At 47.1% G+C, this 11,181-nt stretch overlaps 1 protein-coding gene across 1 annotated transcript; it reads right to left on the bottom strand.

Annotated features, from left to right (window-relative positions):
• Positions 1 to 1,131: 1,131 nt before the first annotated feature.
• LOC119379999 (RYamide receptor-like) lies at positions 1,132 to 1,922 on the bottom strand. Its single transcript, XM_037648962.2, has one exon. The coding sequence runs from the start codon at positions 1,915 to 1,917 to the stop codon at positions 1,132 to 1,134; it is 786 nt and encodes a 261-aa protein (XP_037504890.1). The 5' UTR covers positions 1,918 to 1,922.
• Positions 1,923 to 11,181: the final 9,259 nt, after the last annotated feature.

Raw genomic sequence — 11,181 nt, 5'->3', positions numbered from 1 at the left:
GTCTTCATATATACACAAAAAAAAAATGTGTTTAGTTTGGACGAACTTACACGGTGGCCTCAGACTCGGAACAATTGTTCCCAAAGTGTGCGACAAAACACCTAGAAGTTTTATTATCGTAAATTATTGCACAAAACCATTTTGTACAAAAAAACCGACAGTTCGATGGCGCGTATCATGAAATCCGCATCATCCTCAGATTTCATTGCAAGTGGATAGGTGATGCAATCTCAGCGGGTACAATTTGTAAATTTCAATATGTGCCACAAGGTAAATAATTCAGAGCTAACTATAGTAAATTCAAGTTAAATGTTCAATTATATACCTCAATTTTACGTGCAATTAATTCAGTTCATTTCAGTTCAGTTTATTACCTTAAAGGCCCGCTTTCTGGGGGGCATTACATAAGGTTAGGGTTTTATTGTGATTAAGAATAAGCAGTGGACATTGTTTTAGTATTGAAGGTGGTAAACAACACGATCTTAAAAAAGCAGGCGATGGAGCGATGGTGACGATGTCCCGGGGGAGGCCGTTCCAGTGTCTGTAGCAGCTCGAAAAAAGAATGAGGCAGAAAAAGCTGTAGTGCGCGATGACGGGCGTGTAAACCAAAATGGATGACTCGTGGGGTCAGATATGCGTACTGCTGCTGTTATATAAGGCGACTGATTGAGTGAACAGTGAAATAATTTATGACAAAGGTCGAGACTTGCTATGCGGCGACGAAAAGAAACGGGTGGCAGTCCGAATTTTTCTTTCAGAAATGAAATACTAACGTCGTATGAGTAAGAAGAGTGAATGAACTAGCGGCACGGTTTCGGACTGTTTCTAATGCATTGATTAAATACGCTTGATGTGGGCTCCATATGAAAGAGTCATGTTTCAAGTAGCATCCGCTGCTTGGAATAATCGAGCTCAAGAACTTCAATTATGTTATCGGTCACAGGAGATTTAGAGGTTGCAAGGGGCAATGCTCCCCGCTGTGGAGTTCGTGGCGTGGGACAGCAAGATCGATTATAATTGTTCAAACATAGCTCACTTTGAAATGTTTCTCTCTCTCTCTCTCTCTCTCTCTCTCTATATATATATATATATATATATATATATATATATATATATATATATATATAAAAGCTATACCTTTCTCTTGGAGGCGGCCATGCGCTGGTCGCGTGCGTCCTGTGCTTCGCCGGGCGTCTCCTTTCCCCAGACGACGACCGCGATGCGCGTGTACGTGAAGATGAGCACGAGCAGCGGGAAGAAGTACTGGAGGATCATGAGCGCCATGCTGTAGTAGGCGGTCTGCTCGGGCCGACCCCATTGCTCGAGGCAGTAGTAGGTGCGGTTGGCGCACGGGTGCGGCACCAGCTGCGTCACGAGCGCCGTGGGCAGCGGCGTCACCAGCGCCACGAGCCAGACGAGCGCGATGATGAGCTTGGAGCGCAGCTTCGTCATCCGCGGCCGCAGCGGGTACACGATGGCCGTGTACCGGTCCACCGAGATGGCGATCAGCGTGTAGGCCGAGATGAAGACGGTCACGCATTGCGCGTACGTCACCAGTACGCACATGACGCCGCCGAAGGGCCAGTAGCCCAGCAGAAGGTTGGACACGAACGTGAACGGAATGCAAAGGCAGGCCATCAGGATGTCGCCGATGGCCAGGTTCATGATGAACATGTTGGTGACGGTGCGCATGCGCTGGTAGGCGATGACGATGTAGCAGACGATGCCGTTTCCGCCAATGGCAGCCACCGATACGGCGATGTACATGAGGTACATCAGTGCCTGGATGCCCTCGGGCACTTGCGGCGACACATCGCAGCTGGCCGCCGCCTCTGACCCGTTGCCGCCGCTCCAGTTGGTGGCCGCTGACGGCGAGGCCTCCTCCACGCTGGACGACAGCTCGCTCTCGGTCTCCATGTGTTTTGCCTGCGCGAAAACAGTGACGACACGCAAAGTCACGAAGGGACCGCAGAGTGTCAGTTGTGCCAGTGGCATACTCTTTTAAGAAAATAATAATTGGTAATTGCTGAGGTTCCACCTGCTAGGATGTAAAGGAACAAGAGAGAGGGAAAAGGCAAGGAGGTTAACCAGTTCACAATAACCGGTATGCTACCCTGCAATGGGAACTGGGATGGGAGAGTTTCAAAGTTCAGTCAAAAATGGAAAAAACAGCGCGAGCACAGGACGACGGAAGCGTCGCAGCGGTGGATACATGGTAGAGCGTCCGATTTCAGTGCGGTAGGTACCGGGTTCGATTCCCAGTGCCTGATAGAAACCCACCGCTTTTTCCTAAAGAGTAGGGGAGTACACCGACCTGGCGCTCGGTTGTTCTCGGGTACTCACCTCGAAAGGTGGCTCCATAAGGTTCTGTAAAGGCCCCTGGACGCACCTTAACCCACCACAGCCTTGGTGAAATAGTGGAGCATCCGCCGCTGCTGGGCGAGCTAGAGAATTGCTGCCGCCGTGTACCTACCGGTATATAGGTACAAGCGCCCTTCCGGCCTAGTGCTCGGCAGAACGAAGTATACATAGTCGCTTGGGAGGACACCCACCCTGTAGGAAACTGGCGACCTGGGACCACCAGGCCTAAAAATAAGGTCATCCTCTCTTCTTTTCCGCGCTGTTTTTCCATTTTTGAGTTATGTACCAACTAGCTCGCCTTTCACCGCTTGTTAACTTCAGTGACGTAGACGTTTCGACGTGACAAAGTTTGTTTCGAGTAACAGTGTTTATTCCGAATCGAACAAGCACATACCTTTACATAGGCAACCACTTTTGCAGCAATTATCACGAATGTGCAGAATTGCAAAGAACACCTATATTTACGCAAATGGAATAGTTCTATACAAGAAAGGGGACTTGATGGTGTTGAAACATAGTTATCAAAAATATATAAGCCGAAATGACTGATCGGCTAATTCGTAACTGTGTCGCAAAATCGCCATTTGCGCTTTCTTGTAAACATTTATCCCATCTCCGTAAAGATATGTGTTTCTTGCAGTCTGCGCATTTGTGATGTTTGCTGCGAACGGGGTTGCTTATAAATGTAGTTCTTTGACAGGAAATAAGCGCTCTTGCAAGTCAGTGCCTGTGTGTCCCACGCCGCTCTGCGTCCCCGTCATTTCGTATGCTAAACGCTACGTCTCGAAATTTAAATGTGGAGAGAGAGAGAGTACACGGAAAGTCACAGTCAGTCATTTTTTTGCATGTATGCGACGTCCCCCTATTAGTCTATAGCCGCTTGTACAAGACTCTGAAAAGCAACGGCGTAAGAAAGATATTTTTGTTTTAGACAAGAAGGAGGAGGGAAAAATAGACGGAAAGACAGGGAGGTTAGCCAGACAGACATCTTGTTAAAGGCACTGGCTTGTGTGGTCACAAAAAAAATGTTCTTACGTTAGAACTGTTAACAGTAACACGTATACGTTAGCCAATGTTGACGTTGGAAATTAATATTAGAGAGGTCAGCTGCCGACCGATTATACTGAACACGTTCGAACGAACACCTTCGTGAATTCAGCCCTTTATTATCTGTGCTGCAGATACGGAATGCACGCCTCGCGCTACCGTTTTTTTTTGTTTGTTTTTGGAATAACTTGGAAAGCTATAAAGCAATGCGGCAGAGGGAAGTTCATGATGATGATTGGAACTATGCGCCGACATCGACTGCACTCTTGCGTGCTTTACATCGACATAAAAGCGCATCATCACATTAAGTCGTAAATTTGTTGAAGTCACATGCATGCTGCTCTTCATACGCAAGCTTTCCTAGCATGTATTAAAAAATAAGAAAGAAAAGAAAAAACGTGGTTTCAGTCGCAGGCGTATTTGCTCCAGACGCAGAACGTTACCAATGTCCCTTATGACTCATTATATCTTTATATTAAAAAAAAACTGCTTATTAAAGCCGCAGGAAAACTGACAGAAAGTTGAATAGTATACAGGGCGAGCTCGTCGTGGTGAAATGGCCGGGGATGTATAGGTCGCTGGTTTCGACTAAACTTTACACCACGTTCGCTTTTGCAGCGAAACTATGAAAGGAAGTAAAAAAAAAAGAGAGAGAGAAAGAAGCGCTCGAAGAATCCACGCGCCTGTACGGTGCCCCTGTACCAGAACCTTCATTCAAGATCATTGCGAGGCGCTTCATGAAATGTAAATGCGGGGGCCATTCGATGCAACAAGCCGCAAAGTGGTCTCTGAAAAGCTCGGTACGTTTCGTCACTATCGACGGGCGCAAGACTGTTTCTATCTTCTACGAGACGAAACAAGTGAATGATGTTATTTTTAAAAGAAGCGGGTCTTCTCGCGGGCACTTTGTGTTCATCGCACACCGTGCCGTGAAAGACGTTTGCACGCAGCGCTAACAACCGCCACCGACGCGTCGATGGACAACAAAACCGGTTGAATAAATGTTGTCAGACGAGTTCAGCGTCTCTCTATACCGATCAAAACCGCCAACCGAGGAGTTCTAACCCTGATGGGCCTGAATGGAAAGCGATAAATGTTCAATCGCGCAAAACGCGATTCGAGGAATTGACCACCGCCAGGAGCAAACAGCGGGCCTTCATTCACGCAACGGTGCTCGTTTCAGTTTTGTTCTTGCACTTACGTTCGCTTAACAAACAGATGAAGACCAAGGCGGCGCTCACGAATATCGCGCCGTGGGCGCATTTACCGTCACCCGTCTTTCAGGGCTTCATTGTTTTTTTTTTTCTCGTCCACATAGACTTCTCGCAAACATCGAGCCGCCACGAAGTTGCGAAAACCTTCGGAAACTAAACGCCCGGTGCTTCTCGCATCCCTGTAAATCTCTATTACTTTTTTTTCCACGGGACAGTTCTTTCTTTGAGTACGCCCCATTGACTATGCGAGACGAGACTCTCCGAATTTATTATTAACGAATGCTCAACTAAAGTTTACTTTGTGATGTCACACGTTATCCTCGAGGTTTATTTAGTGTATAGCTCTTTCGAGTTTTGTGCTGTGTTGAGATTGCGAAAGCTTGGCGTTCGGTCACTCGGCCGGCCTTGGGCGATGTTTGCCAAAGACGCCTCAATATTGATCTTTTACCCTCTGTCCCGTGGAGTCCCAGCAGCAAATGTGCCTTTCTTTTCTCCTTCTTCTTCCTTCTTTCGTTTGCGATAAGCAAAGTTTTGCGCCACGCCGTGTTTGCTCGAAGAGTGGAATTTTGGTGCCGTGAAAGTGCACAAATAAGCCCTGAAACATCCTGCATCTTTCGTTATTCACCTTCCCCTCCTTCTTTGATGTGCCATTAGTTTAACGTTTTTTTCTTTATTGTGTAACCACAAATGCCTTCGCATCTTTCTTGAACTGCGCGTCCTCCTAATTAGTAGGCATCTCGAAATTGTATGCCCTCATTATCAGAATATATACAGGATGCCTCAGCTAACTTCAGCAAGAGTTTAAAAATATGCCGACGCACACTCTGACGACGCAACCTAATGCATGTTGCTGACTACTGCACGGAATAAGCCCCACTATTTTTTGTGTTCTGCTTAATTGCCTAATTAGGGCACATTAATTAACCACGTTTCGAAGCAACGAAGCCGGCCGAAGAAGTCCAATTAGAAAGTTGTAGATCGGTTTGCAAAACGTCGGATTAGACAGTTTCTAACTTTCGATCTATTAAGTATTCGTTTTTCTGCTTATTGCAGATGGTCCGCGAAATAAAAAAAAATAATACCACGTGACATGCATGCTCTCTAATGTTCCGCCTGGAAACGACCACGTGTGCTGCCGCTTAAAAGGCGACAGGACATCGACGATGGTGCTGGCTGTGCGATGATGCACCTGATGCTAGAGGTAGCACAAGCGATAACGGCTTCTTCTGTTTATCACTGTCATGAACTGCGGCGAGGGAAGCGTATCGTTTGTACGCTTCTCATATTGCCCGCTGCGATGAGGCGCGCTGTTCTTGTTGAGGGATATGTCAGCGATGGTGATGCATTTGCGATATAGTATTTTTGCCCTATCTAAAAATTCGCGTAATTCGATTCAAGAAAGAAAAAAGTTAGCAAAAATTGCACCTCTGCGATCTAATCCTAAGAGTGGTCGGAATCACTCCTATAGGAGCATGTATGGTGGCGGTGAAACAGACAACGCTGGTCTTGTTTTCGTTTAGGGACTGCGTTTTTGCTTATTCGCGTCCATGTAGACTTGTGTGATGATTGTCACTGTTGGATATACTTTCTTCATCTCGGTGCCTTGAGTCGTCTACTTCAGTTTCTTTTTTTAGCGCCAAGAACAATGTTAGGAAGTCTTAGTTCAGCGTATGCAAGGCTGTGCGTATGCAACGCGTAGCGAGCCGTGTACGGTCGCGCTGTTTTCCACACCATTATTTTATTGTGCATAACAACTGAAAAGTTGATCGTGCCGAAGCGTCAACATCCTTGCCTTTGGGTAGAATAATGTACCTTTAGGTCTTGCCCTGAAGTCTTTAGGTCTTGCCCCACACTGCAATAGCCGCTATTGGTCGGGACAAATTAAGACACGAGACAAGCCAAGGTTCGTCAACGACACCAGCGACACACACAGACACACACACACGCGCGCGCGCGCGCGCGCTCGCAAGAAATATTTATTTCTTACGAACTTGAAACGTAAAATTTGAACTCCTTGTTGTGTGTAGTACTCATGTGCACTAATTATCGATTGCGATCGCTAATAAGACGTTCACACGCTCGACGTCATCACCCTGCCACGGTGGCTTTTACCTTGGATTCAAACGTTTTGCCGAGAGATTTGCGCTCATGGCGACACGTACAACCACGACTTTGTTAGCTCAAACACTGAAGCGGGTGCCTCACTCTGAGAAAAAATCCCTCTATTGCAATTTGAGATTTCGTGCTATTTAAGTGGTATACGTTGAAGCAAGGCATTTGCAAGTGAAAATTTAAGCCCGCATGATTGAAGCAAGGTCGGTAGCAGGATTTTACTTGCCAAAACCACATATGATTAAGGAGCACGCCGTAGTGAAGGGCTCTCGAAATTAATAATAATTGTTGGGGTTTCACGTCCCAAAACCACGATTTGATTATGAGAGACGCCGTAGTGAAGGGCTCCGGAAATTTTGACCATCTGGTGTTCTTTAATGTGCACCTAAATCTAAGTACCCGCGCGCATCTAGCATTTTCGCCTCCATCGAAAATGCGGCTGTCGTGGCCGGGATTCGATCCCGCGACCTGTGGGTCAGCAGTCCAGCACCATAACCACTAAACCACCGTGGCGGGTCTCCGGAAATTTCGACCACACTGGCATCGCACTGCACACGGGCCTCTAACGTTTCGCCCCCATCGGAATGGGAATAGAAGGTTTAGTAAAGCGGAAAACCAAATGTGCCGAAACGGGAACCGGGTTCTGCTACACACACGCTAATTATAACGTAGAAGTCTGAAAGAACGTCCCTGACAGTCGGCAGCACCCGCCTGTCCCCTCCCCCAGCCTCAAGCGCGTGATTACAGCTTTTATGGCTTCATTCATTAGCGGTAGTTGTGTGTATTTCATGACTGGTAGTGAATATATGCCATGTGCGTGTGAATGTAGCTTAATGCGTTGGGAATGTTTTAACACGATTGGGGGGAATGATAAATGTAACCGGTTAATAAAGTTCGCTATATTGTCACGGGGTCGTGACGTCGACGAAGGCCGCAGTCGGCGTGTCGAAGATAAAACTCTTTTATTTGACCGAACTTGTGGCCGGGAAAAGGAAAGTCAAACTACAGCAATACACACTGTACACTGATAGCGACGAACAGAGCGTCGGCCGTCGAAAAACTGCTCATGGCTGGGACGCGCCGTCTTTTATACATCACGTATCGAACTTTCCAGTCTTATCACTGGTGGTCGCGCAAGCTCTGGAATAATCTAGACTATTCACGTCCTGCACGCAATCTTAACAAAGTGATGTACTACAATCGCGAACCTTCTCGAACAATGCGGCGCGGTCAGCGTCGAGCGTTGCTAACCGTCCTTGCTGGTCAAACCCGAATACATCAAAATAAAACAAGAAGCGGGCGTGACAATATGTTCGCGGAACAAAGTTGTGCGTTCCGTTTTCAATTGCTAGCTTAAGAGCTAGACGTGTGCACGCACAGGAGAAGTTTCGAAAGGTAGAGGTAAAGTGGCGACCGTGAACTGACACATTCAGACATGTGCTAAGCTGGGGCCACAGCCGTGGCCCTGTGGCGCTGTTCAGCGATTCCTTATCATTTGCCGCTCATGGCCGGCTGATTGCGTCGATCACCCACCACCGTGGTCTAGTGGTCATGGTGCTCGACTGCTGACCGAATCGAATCCTGGCCGCGGTGGCCGCATTTCGATGGAGGAGAAATGCTAGAGACCCTGGTACTTAAATATTTAAGCGCACGTTGAAGAACACCATATGGTCAAAATTTCTGAAAACTGCGTCTCTGTGCTTCGGTGGCCGCAGCTGACGCGCAGATGGGCGGTTAGTTATCAACCGATGGTTGGCTCCACTGTTTTCCATTTTCTTGCAAATAATGCGACAGCATCATTAATGTTACTTAAGATACGAGTGAGAGAAATTTCTTAATTCGCTCATGTAGACGCATTATAATTATGGTAGGTAGTCACTGTGATGTTGTATGGTGCCACAGGATCTGCAATACTGGCGAAGGCATCGGTTTCTATAGGTTCCCCAACGGTGAAACATGCGTACCTGTAGGTACGCATGTTTTTCTAATGGGATAGTTTATGCGGCACCTGTATATTTTTTATGCAGGTGTTGCATTACTGTGGAGCATATGCTGTGGAGCATGCGTTTCTCCTCAGTGTTTCAGAGTTTCTGTATGTGCTGGGTAGTGGGGCTTCTTCTTCTGCTAAAAGACTGGGCACTGCGTGAAAGGCATGCTGAAGCGATAATTTTTTTCTTTGGTGTCATTGCTATCCCTCATGATCAGCTTGTCGTGCAGCTAGAATGTGGTGAAAATAGTCTTTCAACATAAACATCTGCTTCTGCTGTTAGCGCAGGATAGATTCCTTCTTTACACTATCCGAAACTGGTGCTGTGCTGCCGTCGATATTTTCGTGCAGCATCTCTTGCAAAAGATGTTGCAATGGGGTCTCTATCGGCCGCGGTTTTCTCTTTTCCGCGTTGGAACCGAGACGAGCAGATGGTCAGAACTGCAGAATTTTCACAGCCACGCGAATGAAAACGCTCTCAAAAAGTGGAGGCGTAAGGCGAATCTCATGAAACGGACCATGCTTGTTTGATAAATGGTCTTGAACCAAGTGGACGGGGGATACATCAGTAGTGCCCAAAGGAAAAAAAAAAAAAAAAAAAGCTGTGAGCGTTTTTCAGCGCTCGGTAGATTCGCTTTTTTATGCGTGCATATTTGTTATTTTTGGTCGGCGATTCTATTCTGATGCTTCGTTACCACTGTCAGTGTTGTGCATTTATGCACATTTGCGTCGATCCTACACGTGTTTGAATGCTTACGCTTTCTATCACTCTGCATGCCGACATCCACTACAATGTGGTTTCCAAGCCTCGCCTGCTTGGTGTCCTCAACTTAACTGCAGTACGTTGTAATAGATAAAAATAAACCTCGGGGTGTTTAGGCGTGGTTGTCGTAAGTAAGTGCTGAAATTCCAGGTTGTCTGTGTCACTGTGTAGCAGCAAATATGCTGATGTTTTACGACTGTTTTGTAATACAAGTTGGTTATTATTGTGAACGTTAACCGACGGCGCAAACGGGCAAGACCCGCCGTCCAATTCGTTTTAATAATAATATCTGGGGTTTTGCGCGCGAAAACCACGACATGATTATGAGGCACAACATAGTGGTAGGCCCCGGAAATTTCGACAATTTGGTGTTCTTTAGCGCGCACTGACATCGCACAGTACACGGGCCTCTAAGATTTCGCCTCCATCGAAAATGCGACCGCCGTGGCCGGGATCGAAACCGCGACCTTCGGGTCAGGAGCCGAGCGCCGTAACCGCTGTACCACTGCGGCGGGCGTCTATAATTCGTTTTGTCTCTTAAAAGTACGATGACGAAGGCGAGCTGTTTACGAGCTCACGATAATGGTTCCAAAACGCTGTGTTTATTTCTTGCGTTGAAAGAGCAATACTTGTTTGCTGTCAATAAAGAACATCGACGATGCTCTTTACCTACTCGTGAATTGTTTGTACTGACGCCAGTACACGGCCCTCGGTTTAATGCAAACCTAGTACACAGCGCTACAAAGGGCGCTGATCATGCTGCCGGGTGCATAAACGCGCTTAAAACAAGCTGGCGACTCCCGTCTCTTTCACCCACTTCTGTAAAAAAAAAAAAAAAAAAAAAAGACAGCAGGGTGGGCTCACGTGCACAGAATGCGATAAAAAAATTGCAAAAGCGGCCACACCCCCCCCCCCCCCCCTTCAATACAAAACAGTTTTCGTTTGTATACCCAGGTTGCGCAGCTCCATTTCTTGGTTTCCTTTGGTAGTTACATGCGCTACCGCGGCTTATTTTTTGTTCCGCTGAAATCAAGTTTCCCTTCTCTCAACTGGCTCTTTACGCTGCTGTGTTGCGTGCACATCTGTCTCGCGCGCAACCGCGCCCGTCTCTCGTACGTTAAGCGCTTGCGCAGTCTCGCTGCCGCTAGCGTTCTGCGTACGCAAGGCCGTTGGGCACACTAAACTGAAGCTCTCTATTGTCACAGTTATATTCAGAGCGCGCAACACGTACGAAAACCAACGGCAGTGCCTCTTTGTGCGCATGAATCGTGGCGAACACTGTGGCTCGGCTTGTTTTTGTGCAGCGTGGATCGGCGCCAATGTAACCGACCTGCAAAGGGCGTTTAGTAAATACAGGTAACAGTTTGCTTGCTTCGTTTTCTAGTCGGTTGTTACAGGGCAGTAAAACATTTTGCATTCACAGCGTTTCGGCACGTTACTACAGTTACGTCGAAAACCTACCATTACATTTGAACTACCCTGTTGAGCTCTTGCTTCGAATAATCTGTACACCAAGAGTAATTTATGGGTGGTTGCAGAAAACACTGCGTTCGGGCTACGAATTATTTGCATGTGAACAGTGGAGGCGCGTTTTCAGTGGGGGTATGTTTGGTTCGTCTGTTCCGGTTCGACAGTGTTTTCCTACTAAGGCTTACTTCTCGACTATGCATACTAGTCCAGCAAGGACGCTTCCTTTG

Source organism: Rhipicephalus sanguineus, chromosome 1 (genome assembly GCF_013339695.2).
Source record: "Rhipicephalus sanguineus isolate Rsan-2018 chromosome 1, BIME_Rsan_1.4, whole genome shotgun sequence".
NCBI classification, from domain to species: Eukaryota; Metazoa; Arthropoda; class Arachnida; order Ixodida; family Ixodidae; genus Rhipicephalus; species Rhipicephalus sanguineus.
Note: the sequence above shows the minus strand (reverse complement) of the source record. Positions and strands in the feature narration are given on the sequence as shown.